General features: G+C 43.0%; 1 protein-coding gene across 1 annotated transcript; it reads right to left on the bottom strand.

Annotated features, from left to right (window-relative positions):
* Positions 1 to 4019: 4019 nt before the first annotated feature.
* LOC133913330 (uncharacterized) lies at positions 4020 to 7926 on the bottom strand. The gene is made up of 5 exons (XM_062356458.1): positions 7715 to 7926; positions 5512 to 7601; positions 5120 to 5233; positions 4830 to 4961; positions 4020 to 4297 (listed from the first exon to the last, which is right to left on the bottom strand). Exons 2-5 carry the CDS (start codon positions 7516 to 7518, stop codon positions 4157 to 4159), a joined length of 2394 nt encoding a protein of 797 aa, XP_062212442.1. The 5' UTR covers positions 7519 to 7601; positions 7715 to 7926; the 3' UTR covers positions 4020 to 4156.
* Positions 7927 to 11215: the final 3289 nt, after the last annotated feature.

The following is an 11215-nucleotide window of genomic DNA, read 5'->3' as shown; positions in this document are numbered from 1 at the left end:
AACAAAATACACCGCAAAAGTAGTAAAAGCCGTTTTCTCCTCATACTCTAATCCCATGCTAATTTGGTGATACCCCGAATAGATATATAGAAAACATAACAACTCGCAGCCTGCCGTAGAGTCGACGATCTGGTCGATGCATGGGAGAGGAAAAGGATCCTTGGGGCAAGCCTTGTTGAGGTCGGTGAAGTCGACGCACCTTCTCTATCTGCCATTGACCTTCTTGACGAGGACGGGATTTGCGAGCCATGTAGGATGACGCACTTTTTGAATGAAGCCCGCCTTTAGAAGCTTATCGACCTCCTCTTGGATGGCCCGCTTCCTATCTTTCGTAAATCTTCGCTGCTTCTACACCACAAGTTTGGCATCAGGTTTAACAGCTAGTCGATGCTTGATCACCTCCCTGTGGACCCTAGGCATATCGGACAGTTGCCATGCGAACACGTCTTGGTTTGCCTGGAGGAAGGTGACGAGCTCGAATTCCTATTTGGGGTCGAGGTTAGCCCCAACCTTAACCATCTTTGATGGTTCAGACGGGTCAAGGGGCACTGCCTTGACGCAACCATCGGTCTTTTTGTTGCTAACGCCGTCGTGGGCCTTGCCTTTGGCATCATCGGATTTAGTAGCGCTAGCAAGACTTACGAGCCTGGAATATTTGGCCTCAACAACACCTTGGTTCCTTTGACACTTAGAATTTGCGTCCTTAGGAGTGATGGCCACTCCATTGAAGTGTTCGATCATATCCAGGCTTTGTTTGTCGCATATGACCGCTACGCACTGATCTCCTTTAACTGTAATGGTCCCATTGGGACCTCGGATCTTGAGTGCTTTGTAGGCATAGTGAACTACTGCCATGAACTTGCCCAACATTGGGCGGCCTAGGATCACATTGTACGTTGTCTCGAAGTTCGTGACATCAAAGGTCAGCTTTTCTGTACGGAAGTTGTCGGTCGTGCCAAACGTGACCGGCAGCTCGATCTGGCCAAGAGACATGGTCGATGAGTTGGGAGTTATGATGTGGAAAGGCACGACTCCTGTCTTAAGCTCTGACCTCTGAATTCTCATCTTGTCCAAGGTTTTGGAGAAAATAAGGTTGAGTGAACTATCTCCATCGACCAGAGTTCTGGATACCTTGATGTTGAGTATGATCGGCTCAACCACGACCACTTGATATACCGAGTGGGCCCAGTTAAGGCCAAGTTGACTTCTCGCTCAACCGCACTGTACTGCCTTTTGGACTCATACGTGGCGGATCATTCGAAGATGTGCGCCAAGCTGTGGTCAACCTCGTGGAACTAGGGCTCGTCACCCACAACATTAGGCTTAACCTGCTTACCACCACGCCTTGATCATTTCATCTAGTTTCTTCTTGAACACAAGCACTCATCAAATATCGTGTTGGTTGCTTCGATGGATGGTGCACCACTTTCCACCACCTCGACTGAGGCATTTGTTGTCCTCAGTGTTGCGCGATTTGCTCCTGTCGACCGCGGCTATAATCATATCGAGACCCTTGCGCTTGTCACTGGGTTTGTTCTTCTTTCCTCCATTCTTCAAGGACTCAGGTTTGTTCTTGCCAGATTGAAGGTTTTTAGCGCGCATCTGCGCTTCCGCTTGTTTTGCGCACTTGTCGACCAACTCAAAAAGCTCTTTGACCGTACGAATCTTCCGAGTAGCCATCTTTCCACGCAAATTCATGTCCTGAACACCTCGATTGAAGGCGATAATTACCGATTCATCGGAGATGTCCAGGATCTTGTTACGCTTGTTGCTGAACCTGCGGATGAAATTTTGAAGAGATTCGTTGTCACCTCGGAGCAGCTGGTGTAGGTCGTTCTCTTTTCCTGGGCGCTCAAATGTGCCTTGGAAATTGGCTATGAACTGATCCTTGAGTTTTGCCCACGAACGAATCGAGTTGAGCGGTAAGTTTAGCAACCAGGACCTTGCGGGTCCATCAAGGGCGGTTAACAAGTAATTGACCATTACTCAATTGTCACCACCAACTGCTCAAATTATAGGAGTGTAGATCTGTAACTACTCATTGGAATTGATCTTCCCGTCGTATTTCTAGATCGGACCTGCTTTGAACTTTTCGGGCCACCGAATCGACCGGAGTTCGCGTACGAAAGCCTCACAGCTCCCGTCGAACTCTTTAGGAGAAGGTGGTGGAGGATTGCCACGCCTATCTCTTTGAGCAGGGGAATCATATAGATCATCTCATCCTATATATCTACAGTCGTATTAGCGGCGATTGTCTTCACAGAGTTCCTCACGGCGGCTTTCAATCGCCATAAGTAGATCACGTTGGTTGTGAGGAATATGGTTCCTCAGATCTTCCTGATGCTCGCACCTATGGATAGTGCATCTACAGTTTGCTCACAATATCATATTCAGGCTCAACCACCTGAGTCTCCCGTCTGGGATTCCTGTACTCGAGAGCGTTCTCGCCCGTGGCTCCTCGAGCCGGGATAGTTCTGACTGGGGGGCCTAGAGTTGCGGGGATTGTTAGCTTGAGCGACTTGGTTCTGAGCCACATCGAGTAGGATCTTGACTTGATTGGCCATAGGAGTCAGTGGATTCGCTGGATCCAATTATGGAAGGGATCTGAGAATCAGATGAGCTCCTTGCACGTTAGCATCCGAACTACTAAATATGTCGCTACCAAGGCCGATGAAACCTCACGATGATTGTTCGGAGGATGCTTTTCCTTAAGCCGTGGACTATCGTGGGTGTAGGTACACCCATCGGAAGTCGTCGGGAAAGGTCAGGAGGCATATGCCTTCCTATGGTCTGCCGATGGAGGGCCGTGTCAAGTGCACGTACGGCTATAGATGCGGATGTTTTGAGTGGTAACTCGGCGCCAGTACCGTCAGCAGCGACTGCTGTCACTGGATCTCCAAGAATTTCCGTGCCGTTATCGACCACAACGTTTGGATCTATCACCATTAGGTCAGCTGGTGAGGGGGGAGGGGTCATCGCCTCTAGCCATAAACACGAATCGATCTGTTCGGCTGCTCTTGCAAACGTTAGTCACCGTCGCCACCCTTGTTGCTGTCGGTGTCCATGCAATGGAGAACATTAGCTCCGCAGGATCCCACTCGAGATGTCCCACCTCGTAGTACGCATCCAATGATCTGAACTCGAGGGTACCGGTGTGGATTAGTCCACCTTGATTGTCCCAACGGAAAACCATAGTTCCGAAGATGATTTTCAAGTCGACGGAAGAGGACTCGAAGATGTCCGCCGTCGACTCTTAGTAGTCGTAGAAGCTGGTGTCGAAAAATCTGACGCAAGATGAGTCTGAGACATAATTAATCCTACAAAACAAAAGAAGACCCCTACCTGACGCGTCAACCGTCGAAGATTAATTCCCGACAATATATTCATAAATTGACTGAATACCTTTGAATGTAGAGATTAATCACGAGACAAGACAAACGATATATACATGTTCGAGCCTCCGATTGAAGTAATACCCTACATCCTGTGAGGATGTTGTTACCATATATTGATGATCTCAAATACAAGCAAGATAACTAAAACTATTACAAAAAATTGATTAAATCTAATTATCCTAGAAATAAAATTGTTAAGTAACTCCTCTATTGATACTTACCTCTCTTATTTTCTCGCATGTTTCATCGTGTCTTTCGTTTTATTATCTTGTATCTTCCTCTTTCCCTCAGCCTTTTCGTCTTATATAAAGGTGAGATATCAACTACTATCCAACTGTAATCGATAGAAAATTATTTTCCTTAACATACAATAGTTAAATCTGTTTTGAATACAGATCGTATCAAGTTGGATAAACAATATAAACCTTCTTGTATTACTAAATTCAGATGTATCAGGTACCGCTAATTTGATTCCATAATATCTAGAACTGTCGAATATACATCGTATATATCCTATCTATATATAATATATTCTTTATACGTATATACCCTCTCCTAACCATCCCAAGTAACGGCTAACATGAATCCTACCACTTCAAAAGGTTAAGTTTAACTAATGAGCGCTAGTTCTAAGGACGACAATAAATATCTTCTGAACTCTGGATCTTGAGCCTGCAGGTAAGATGTCTGCCTACGCAAAGGTGAATACACGCAAAAAAAGAAATGGGTTCCAGATGGTCTTTGCAAACTGGAATATGCTATCAAAGAAAACGAGGTAGCTTCTCTTTCAGGCGTGAAATAAACTTGAATGTCTCCTCTGCTTTGACCTGTTGATAAATATCGCTTCTCGATACCCTGTCTGGATGGAATTTCAGAAGAGCTTGCTTATAGGCAGCTTTAACCTGAAAAGGATAAGTAGTCTCATCAAAATAATTAAGGCAGAGGCAGATAGGTTTTTTTTAACTCTATATAGTCATAGCAGAAAAAGTTAGCTCCCAATGCTTATATTGGAAAAAATGGATACATTTGAGCTTCTTGAATCAGAAACACGTTATTGATCTTCACCTATACATGGTTATTGGCTTTTAGTCTTCCCAAACATGCAATTAAGAGCTTTTTTCTGTTCCCTTTTCTTAAAGAAACAAAGAGAGGCGAGCCCTTGCGAAATTAAAATACAATTGTCATGTGCATATGTAGGCATGTTCAAAAGCACTGATAAACAAAGGCCAGCCTGCAATCGCCAGAGAAGCTAGCTACAATTGTTCATGAAAGGTCTTCAAAAACATTGAGTTTTTAAGGTCAACCAAGGGGCACTATTGTTTGTACTACGCAAAAACATACAAAATCAATACAGCAACAAAGAAGCTAGCAGCAAATAAACCTTTTACCACCAGTAAGTGATGGGTTGGGTGTATCCACACGAACAGGACATACCTCACCACCTTCAACAGGGATGCCTAACACACGCAATATTGATGTCATATCTCTGTATCGCCTTTCCGTATCTTCAAGCTCCTTTCTTACTACGCTTCGATACTGCTCCTTTAGCTGTATATCTTCTTCATTCTACAGGAGAAAAAAGTAAGTGTCATAAAATCTCTGCCCCCCCCCCCCCTTCCCAAAGAGAGAGGCAACAGAACAGAATGGCAAAGGCTAAAGTATGAAGGCTAGCAAAGAATTGTGCTAGTATCACATCGTAGTCTAGTACAAGCAAGATAAGAGACCTTTCTCTGTGATTCACGGACTTCTTGTACTCGTTGCTTTTGTCTCTTCTCCATGTCAAGCAATCGTAAAGTTTGAGCTTTCTTTCTCTTTCGCAATTTCTTTGCTTCCTCAGCCTGCAAAAAATGTTTATCCAGCTAAGAATAATCATCACGAAAATCACGTGACATTAGTGCCAATACTTGCCGTTAATCTGCTAGCTATTTTGATAATTATATCTTTTTTGCAAAAAAGTCCTCACAATTAGGCGAGCCAAAGTTGCAAAGCATTAACCTAGTGCAAGTAAAATTAACACAGAATTATATGATCTGAATTTTATGTTCCAAAATTTATGCGCACCATCACATAGTTCTAGTATAGTTTAGCATCAATTCAAAACGGCGAAAAACTGCACCTGTATTTGTAATTGACGCTGTCTGGATGCCCACTCCTCCTCTGCTGCCCGCTTGTACTCAATAGATTCTTTGTGCTTTTCACGTTCACCAATCAGACCACCCTGAATGCCTGAAGCGTCTTGAACCAAAGTAAATGGTCCTAATTCTTCAGGATCATCAACCAAATCCTTCTGAGGCAAAGAGCAACTTCCTGATATGACATTTACAGAAGTATTCTTAATGGAGGCTGCAGCACATGCACAAGAGTTAGCTTGTAGCTGAGGACACTTTCCTCCAAATTGTCTTGAGCAGTCACATCTGCTAGTAAAAGGTGGAACTTCTGTTTGTTGAGCACTGACAGGACCATCATCTTTTGCAGAAAACATATCTTTGTTAATTACATTATGAGCGTCTGGTGGTGACTGATCCTTTTGTGAATATAAACCATCAGGTATCTTCTCATCAACCTTTTCAGGAGTACAGACAAACATTGGAGGACTTCCATCTTTCCGATCTGCCGAGGAGCTTGTGGGAAACACCCTGTTTGCAGAGAAAAATCTATAGACGAAGGTTTCATCTAGGCGAGGAGAATGAATTCCTTCTGGGGCTTTTTCAGGTACAGCGCTATTGTGGGGGTGAGCCGTTTTATCATTACAAGCTGTATCAGGGTCTAGATTGGAACTTGCTCTGCAGTCGGTTTCTTTTCCATTGGAACATTTGTTGGCATTTGGCGCTGAAGGGCCATGGACATCCTTTGCGCTGCCAGTACTATCGTGCACGCCCTCCTTCCATGCACCGCTGAAATACCGAAATATGTTCTCATTTAGATGGCACTCTGCAGGGTCATCCTTTGCACCGCCATTAATATTTTGCTCGTGTTCTGTCTCTTTTCCATTGGAAACATTTTTGTTTGAACGCTCGTTGGCATTTGGCACTGAAGAAAGGCCATGTCCATCATTTGCACCGCCAGTACTATTTTGTACACCTTCCTTCCAAGCATCGCTGAAATACCGAAAGATGTTCTCGTCTAGATGGCATTCTGAACCAAAGAGAACCTCTGTATTTTCATTGAATTGTGTGTCCGACCTAGAACTTGATGTGGATGCAGTAGCCATACCATCTTTGCTCTCATGGATACCATGAGGCATCTTTTTTCTTGAAGCAGCCGTCTCCCACACCTTACGGGCTGTCCCAGACGTACTTCCACACCTTAGATGGCACTCTGCAGGGTCATCCTTTGCACCGCCATTAATATTTTGCTCGTGTTTTGTTTCTTTATCATCGGTAACATTTCTGTTTGAACACTCGTTTGCATTCGGCACTGAAGAAAGACCATGGCCATCCTTTGCACCACCAGTACTATTTTGCGCGCCTTCCTTCCATGCATCACTGAAATAATGAAAGATGTTTTCGTTTAGATGGCATTCTGAACCAAAGCGGCCCTCTTTATTTTCATTGAATTGTGTGTCCGACCCAGCACTTGATGTGGATGCAGTAGCCCTACCATCTTTGCTCTCATGGATACCATGAGGCATCTTTTTTCTTGAAGCAGCTGTCTCCCACACCTTACGGGCTGTCCCAGACGTGTCATCCATAATCTCGCAATCCGAGGTGCCGCCATCATCGGTGTCAGAGTCCCATCCCTCAGATGAATCACTCTGAGAGCTGTCAGATGTGCAATCCAACCCATATCTGTTTCTCGGAGAACCACGCCCCGGCGTGGAAGCTGCTGGAGACCCAGCCGCAGGGGATGTGCTGGGGCCTGCCTTATCCCTGCCAATACCCTCCTCCACCTCTTCATCATCATCTATGTTAATCACATTACCAGAGGAACCGTTCCTTTTCTTGGTCTGATACCCAGCGGCGTCATCGATTATGAAAACCTCCGAGTCGGAGGCATCATCACCATCCTCTTCATCAATAACCACCACGGTGCAGGGCGCGGGCTTCTGCGTGGAGCACCTCCCCATCGGCCGCATCCCCGACCGGGTCGCCCCCTGGTGGAGGCTGAACCGCCCCCACGACATGACGAGCCCGACCGCGAAACGATCGCCGCAGGCTGGCTAGGGCATGCCGAAATCCGCGACAACCTTGGGGATTCGCGGCGATCCTGCGGGGAAGACGGCGGGCATCGAGATGCGATAAGAAGAAATCAGAGGAGATGCAAAATCAAGAACCCTAATTCGCAAGAAATGGGGGCGGGAGGTGAACGAGGGCACGTACCGTGATAGAGAAGCCAGTAGCGAGATTCGGGGAGGAATTGAATCTGGAACCCTCGAGCCCGAACCCTCCTCTCCCTGGCCGGGCTCTCCGTCGACTGCTCGATTTGGGAAACTGGAGGAGAAAGAGGAGGGGATTGGGTATCGTTTTTTCCCGGAAATTTCGGGGAATATTTGAGGAGCGGTGACCGCTGGGCACGGGAGTGGGGAGCTGCCGAAGTGGCGAAACCCATCACGTTTCTTCCGGGATTTCCCCGCTGCGGATTTTTTTAAATTTTAACCTCTTTTAAATTAATATTTTAAAAACAACGCTAATAACTAAATTTTCTGTAATTAGCTCATTTTATTACATTAAAATATCTGATGTGACTCATCAATATAATCACATCAATATATATGGCGTAATCAAGGTGCCACACTAGCGGCCGCTCCGACGCCTTGTCAAGTCAGGGCCGTCGATTAGCATGTGCAGAGTGGGCGATCGCACAGGGCCCCCACCCTGCAAGGGTCTTATGTAGTCATCAATCCTACTTTACTAAAGTTAATTTCTATAATTTTAGGTTATTAATTAGGTCAGCAGGTTATTAATTTGGTCATTTATCTCACTGCGAACAGCTACGTCTTATGAATTTTTATACGAAGATTAGATAGAACTATACTACTAGTACTAAGCATGTTTTAGCCTTTAGGTGTAACTGAATTTTCATCACCCATTCAAATTGGATATTATGGTATAGCATATAGAATATAAATTGGATATTATGGACATTATTATATTTTTATGAATTTCTCAAATATTCCTCTTTTATTTATAAATATTGACCACATATAACATTAATTCTGTTTTTAACGGTACACATACAACTGTATTCGAGAAAAGATATCTTCTTTTCTGAGAGTGTAATTTCAATTTTGCACAGGGCCCCTATATACTGCGGTACGGCCCTGTGTCAAGTGACACCGACGTGGCAGCGCTAAGTCGCGCCAGATGAATTGGCGCAACTTAGGAGCATATATAGCACCGTGCTGGTCGCCCTCCTCTCCTTCCTCCTCATTCTCTTTCCAGTGAGCTCGATGACCTTGTTTTTGCCCATTTTATCTCTTCTCTAAATCTTTATCAAATCCATCGATTTCAGACTCAAATCAAATATGATTTCACCAGAAATTACTCATTAAAGGTAAATACTTCATTGCATCCATTCAATTTTTATTTTCTCCATAGTTTTAAATGGTTTTAGGCTATATAGGGTTTGGAGATTAGGTGATTAAAATGTTAAAATTTGGTTAGATTAGCTAATAGTTGTTTGTTGTTGTTTAACACTTAAGGTAGCATGTTTATTATGCTTGTACATATAATATTCTGATATTGTCATTTGTGTTGCGAAATTGATCGTTCAATATGGTAACCAAGTTAGTGCATAGGATTTGGTAGTATTAAATGTAAAAGTGTTTGGTGCATGTTAAATTCGTAATGTATTGGTATTTATGTATTTGAATAGTATGACAGTCAATTTATGGCGTAAGTAAAAGTGGGCACACATGGACAAGAAGTATCCCGATATTAGTTATAAGGATTCCCCCATTCCTCCCGCTCTCACCATCCTGACTTGTGACTGTGGTAAGCATATCGTGATCCTTCAGTCGCTACATGAAGATACTATTAGCTGCGCTTACTACGTGTGCAAGGATTATCATGTGAGTGTATATTTATTATGGGTTAGGGTAGAAGCATATTATATTACTTTTGCTGATATTATATTTTAATAATTTGTAAGAGTGAGAGATGTGTTATTTCTTCCAATGAATTGATAATCCTGAGATGTATGACCATAGGATTCTGAAGGTGAAATGGTTTAGTCAGTATCCGGAGTCATATGACAAGTTTGTTTATCGGGTTCCTCCTCCACTAAATCCACCAAAATCGATAGATAAAGAGAAGTGAAAAGTGAGCAGAAGACGTATAGCGGATCCTCTGTTGTGCAAGTGTAGGAAGTGAAGCATGCTTTGTGAACCTTCTGGGGATCTCCTTACTTCCGTTGTGAAAGGATGACAAAGGTAAAAACCTAGCATAGTTGTTTGTTTACAATATAGATGAGGTAGAATTAGATGCCATATACCTTGTGTTATAAATTTGAATGTAGCGTTATGGTGCTACTTGTAACTTTCAGGATTTATTATACGATCCTAATGGTGAATGGATAGAGGAGGAAGAGGATCAAGTGAATGGGAATAGGGTGATAGAACCACGTGGTCCAAGGAAGTGCACTTATGGTGTGAAAGCTCGATACCAGATAGTGCCCTCCGAACTTGGTGTGTGGTACTATTGCGGACATATGGCTGGCAAGGATATGGTTAGTGTTATGCATATTATATATATTTTTTATTTCAATATCCTATGTTGGGAGTTCATATAAATTTGTTTTGGGGAATAGAGTTCGCGGAGATGTTCATGGAAGAAGTATCTTGATAAAGACGAGGTGGTCATGAGATTATATGGTGGAGTAAACGTTATTCGATGGTGTTGTCAAGCTATCTGGAGCATCGTAAGAAGACAACTTGTGATTTTTACCATGCTATGTATCCCTAGCACCAGAGAAGAGCCATAGAGGATCAAGAGGTAGCAGCTAAGGCGGTGCAAATAGAGACAATGAAGTCTCTTGTTACTAATTTGCATTTGCTTGTTCCAGACGATGATGATGATGAGTTGCTCTATGATGGATTAGATAATTAGCATGAGAGGTCAATTAGATGGGTATATGGTTCGTGTCTTATATTTACGTACTATGTTATGAACTATTTTTGAACTTTATGTGTAATCATCATTGATTATAATATGTGAACCATATGGACTGTTTTATTTGTGTATTTGGTATGTTTATTTGAGACATTTGAACGCGTTAAAATACTAACAAGAGCAACAATTATGCTAAAATATAAATAGGAAGGTAACATAATAGATGGATGCTGAGAACAATTAATTAGAAAATGATTACAATGCATTGTGATGGCAAAACTCATCTACTACTACGGCAAATAAGAGTATCGTCTTTGGTGGGATTAAAAACATAGTACTCTGAAAATAAAACATCATGTCGGCTAACACTCTTGGTGTATTTTTTAAAGTTGTCAATCGTTGTAGCTGTCAATTTAAATTCATTTTCCACGGTTAAAAATAGTGAACTACTTTGTATACAGTTGTTCATTTGTATTTTTTAAGTTGTCTGCTTTGAAATATAAAGTGGTGGCATAAAGCTACTTCGACGAATTCATCAATCAGAGCATTATTCACTACTTTGAAAATAGTGAACTACTTTGGATTCAAGTGAGCCTGTGCTAATTTTTTAGCTGCGAACCAATTTAAATTGTATATGGGTTGGAAACAATTTTATATATTCATTTAACCAATTTAAATTATGTCACGTGAGGCATCTTGGCGTGACAGATACTGCTACCACGCAAGAGGAAAGCCATTTCCAGAGGCTCACGGGGAGCCAGGAAGCAGGGG

The sequence above is a fragment of the Phragmites australis genome, chromosome 3 (assembly GCF_958298935.1).
Source record: "Phragmites australis chromosome 3, lpPhrAust1.1, whole genome shotgun sequence".
Taxonomy (NCBI): domain Eukaryota; kingdom Viridiplantae; phylum Streptophyta; class Magnoliopsida; order Poales; family Poaceae; genus Phragmites; species Phragmites australis.
Note: the sequence above shows the minus strand (reverse complement) of the source record. Positions and strands in the feature narration are given on the sequence as shown.

Excerpts from the sequence above, each read along its gene's own strand:
- LOC133913330 (XM_062356458.1), bottom strand. The coding sequence starts at position 7,518 with ATGTCGTGGGGGCGGTTCAGCCTCCACCAGGGGGCGACCCGGTCGGGG. Across the intron at positions 5,234-5,511 it reads AGCGTCAATTACAAATACAG|GCTGAGGAAGCAAAGAAATT; the intron begins GTGCAGTTTTTC and ends CATTTTTTGCAG. Across the intron at positions 4,298-4,829 it reads TCCCTGTTGAAGGTGGTGAG|GTTAAAGCTGCCTATAAGCA; the intron begins GTATGTCCTGTT and ends TATCCTTTTCAG.